Genomic DNA, 3,406 nt, shown 5'->3' with positions numbered 1-3,406 from the left:
GCAAATCTACAACGACGTGGTTGCTCGGGTTGAAGACCGCCAGACCCAGCTGACCCAGCAGTCTACCGACGGATTACTCGTCACCTTATCCACACTTGAAGTGGATAAGATTTACGAGGAGGTAAATTTTCAAAAAATTTAATTTTTTATTATTCATTTAATATAAATTTAAATTTTTACTAACAATATTTATTTTTTGTTTTTAAGGTTGTCCCTAAAAAAAGGGACGGACGTTGGGGATTGGTTCCGTTAATGATGTTCCGAGAGCGACATCGTCTTATGGTCAGCGACGGGATGATGAATCACTGAGCTGCATAACGAATTGGCCGCGACAAAATCTCGTATGGGTGGAGTTGAGGGCTTCTTGGACGTTATAGCAGCCACAAATCCGGAATGGGAGTCCATGTTGAGGAACATGCGACTAAAACATCCCATTCGAGGCGAGTCATCCGACATACATAACGAGGCGGATGTTGCGAGGAGGAATGATGAATTCTACCAGGCGATGAACGACCCTTAGTTCTTTTTTTTTCCGGTTGTTGTATTATAAATTCAAAACTTATTTATATATAAAATATTTTCGTATTGATTTATTTTTATTTTAAATTATAATTTTATTAATAAATTAAATAATTTTAATTATTTTTTAATTATATTTTAAATTCTGTAAAATAATAAAAACGAACTAAATTCGTAGCTAATGTACGACCTATTTACGTGGAAACCTTACGAGGAAATGACGAGAAATAATAAACGAGTATATTACGAGAAAACATTTACGAGGAAATGACGAGAAAAGATAAACGAGTATTTTACGAGGAAATACTTTCGTGGTAGTTACGTGTATTTTGCGAGGAAACACTTTCAAGGTATTTACGTGTAGTTTACGAGGAACTCGTTTCGAGGTATTTACGAGGAAATATAGCAACCTCCTCACGTTGAATATGTACGTGGTCTTTACGACGAAATGATGTACTTCGTCTTTACGACGAAATATTTTCCTCGCTAAGTTACGACGAATTGGCGAGGAAATATGTGTTACGACGGATGAGTAACGAGCAAACGTGTTTCCTCGCTAATTCGTCGTAAAGCCTTTTTTACGACGAACTCACGAGGAAAACCGTCCTCGTTAAGATTATGTTTTCTTGTAGTGGTGGGTCTCCTCGACGGCGAAGGATCCCTTTGTCTCTGGAGATACTTGAATCGAAAGGTAAATGTCTTGTTGTTTCTTCAATCATGCATGTTATAGATTAGACTTGTTCTTGTTGTGATCGGAAGTTTTATTTGTTTGTAGGTTCGATTTGGTCTGGCGGTGGCTCTCGTCAACGGCGAGGGAGGTCTCTGTCGAAGGCACTCCGCGAATCGCTCAGGTAAAGCTTATGTTGCATCTTCTTCAATCATACATTTGGGTTTGTTTGTTGCAAGTTTAAAAATGTAGATTTGGCTTCTTTCTGGTTAATAATATTTATGATTCAATCTCGTTTAGATGGTTGCAAGTTTAAAAATGTAGATTTGGCTTATTTATGGTGATTAATATTTATTTTGTTTCTGTTTTTGTGTGGTGAGATGAAGGGATCAACTCCCGTTTGATATGTTAAGTGTAAAGAGAGCTTGGGAAGGTTCATCAGTACGGTCATTGGACAAAGGAATACGCAGCATCACGGGTTAGTCTTTCTTTATTTCCTCTGCTCTGAAATTAAAAGGTCTAGCTTGTTGTCTGTAATGAAATGGTGTAGCTTGTCGTCTGTAATGAAATGGTGTAGGTTCTGGTGAATTCAATTTAGGGTAATTAATGGTGCTTTAGCCGTAGATTATGGTTGTCTCACAGTAATAAATGGAATTGATTGTCTTGTTTGTGCTAGTTCAAATTGAAAAAGCATTGTTTGTTGTTTGTTGTTAGATATATGTCAAGTCATAAAATGAGAAGTGTTGTTTCCAGCTGGGTGTAAAAGATGATTAAATTAGATAGCGTTGTTGGTTGGGTATGTTGAATGTCACAGAGCTTTGTTTATTTAAAGCTCTGCCTTATCGTTCTTTCTCCAACATATGTATGCGGCTTCTAGTTCCTTCTCCTCCTTCTCCTCTATCTCCTCCTTCTCCTCTTTCTCCTCTTTCTCCTCTCTCCTTGACTTCGAAAATGGATTTCAATCCATTTCACGACTCAGCAAATTTTGTTGACTTACTTAATAGTCAACAAAATGTTGTCTTTGGCAGTCAAGGAAGTGTTTCACTCTCTTCCAGCTGAGCATAAGGAACGAAGGACGTGGACGGTCACAGAAGATATAGTGCTTATTAGCGCGTGGTTGAACACGAGCAAAGATCCGGTTGTAGGTAATGAGCAAAGGGGAGACTCTTTCTGGATAAGTGTAGCAACATACTTCTCGGCTAGTCCCAAAGTTGCCGAGAGTGATAAAAGAGGGCGTACTAATTGCAAGCAACGTTGGCACAAGCTGAATGAAGCAGTTTGCAAGTTTTGTGGGGCGTATGAAGCAGCAACCCGAGAGAAAAGCAATGATATGAATGATAATGATGTTCTCAAATTAGCCCACGACATCTACTTCAACAACCATAAAAAGAAGTTCACACTTGAACATGCTTGGAACTCTCTTCGCAATGACCAGAAGTGGTGTCAACTCTCTACAGAGAAAAATGATAGCAGTTCCAAAAGGAGGAAGTTTGTGGATGGTTCACATTCTGTAAGCTCTCAGATGAATGAAAATGATGCTGCTGTAGATGGTGATGAAGGTCGTCCCTTGGGTGTTAAGGCGGAAAAAAGGCGTGGGAAGAAGGCGGTCGTTGAGGGGAAGGAGCGGGAAGATTTTGATCATATGTGGGAACTGAAGAAGGAGGATTTGATCCTGAAGCAATCGCTCTCGAAGATGAACCTACTTTCCCAACTTGTTGCAAGACAAGGAGACCTAGATGATGCAGAAGAAGTTCTGAAGAAGAAGCTCATAGAAGCGTTGGTGTCTGCAGGGATCTAAGTGTAACTTCTCGGTTATGTTTTTCTTTTGCTTGTCTGCTTAATCTAAGTGTAGCTCTCGGTTATGTTTTTCTTTTGCTTGTCTGCTTAATCTAATTGTAGCTCTCGGTTATGTTTCAGCTTCTAGTTGGTTGCTTGTCTTTAAAAATATTTTGTGTTCTTGTTTCTTCTTGCTTGTGTAACAGATTGGCTATAAAAAATATTTTGTGTTCTTGCTTAACCTAAGTGTTCTTGCTTGTCTTAAAAAATGTCTTGTGTCTTGCTTGTTCTTCATATAGATATTATGTCTGTCTTGTTCTTGATACTGATTTCATCTCTCTGTCTTGTTCTTGTGACTTTCAGGAGCGTTGGGAGTGGAAGAAGCTTGCAATACCGGGAGCTGACAGTGTCTACTTATTGTAATCTAGTGTCACGGACTGGTGT

At 39.0% G+C, this 3,406-nt stretch overlaps 1 protein-coding gene across 1 annotated transcript; it reads left to right on the top strand.

Moving 5' to 3' along the window:
- The first annotated feature begins 1,137 nt into the window (after positions 1-1,137).
- LOC106378495 (glutathione S-transferase T3-like) lies at positions 1,138-2,984 on the top strand. Its single transcript, XM_013818613.2, has 4 exons — positions 1,138-1,210; positions 1,295-1,370; positions 1,573-1,664; positions 2,215-2,984. The coding sequence occupies exons 1-4, from the start codon at positions 1,138-1,140 to the stop codon at positions 2,982-2,984; spliced, it is 1,011 nt and encodes a 336-aa protein (XP_013674067.2).
- The last annotated feature ends 422 nt before the right edge of the window (positions 2,985-3,406 follow it).

The sequence above is a fragment of the Brassica napus genome, chromosome C2 (assembly GCF_020379485.1).
Source record: "Brassica napus cultivar Da-Ae chromosome C2, Da-Ae, whole genome shotgun sequence".
NCBI lineage: Eukaryota > Viridiplantae > Streptophyta > Magnoliopsida > Brassicales > Brassicaceae > Brassica > Brassica napus.
Note: the sequence above shows the minus strand (reverse complement) of the source record. Positions and strands in the feature narration are given on the sequence as shown.

Bases quoted from the DNA above. Each gene is read 5' to 3' on its own strand.
- LOC106378495 (XM_013818613.2), top strand. From the start codon at position 1,138: ATGTTTTCTTGTAGTGGTGGGTCTCCTCGACGGCGAAGGATCCCTTTG. The intron at 1,211-1,294 runs GTAAATGTCTTG...ATTTGTTTGTAG, and splicing joins GGAGATACTTGAATCGAAAG to GTTCGATTTGGTCTGGCGGT. The intron at 1,665-2,214 runs GTTAGTCTTTCT...TGTCTTTGGCAG, and splicing joins AGGAATACGCAGCATCACGG to TCAAGGAAGTGTTTCACTCT.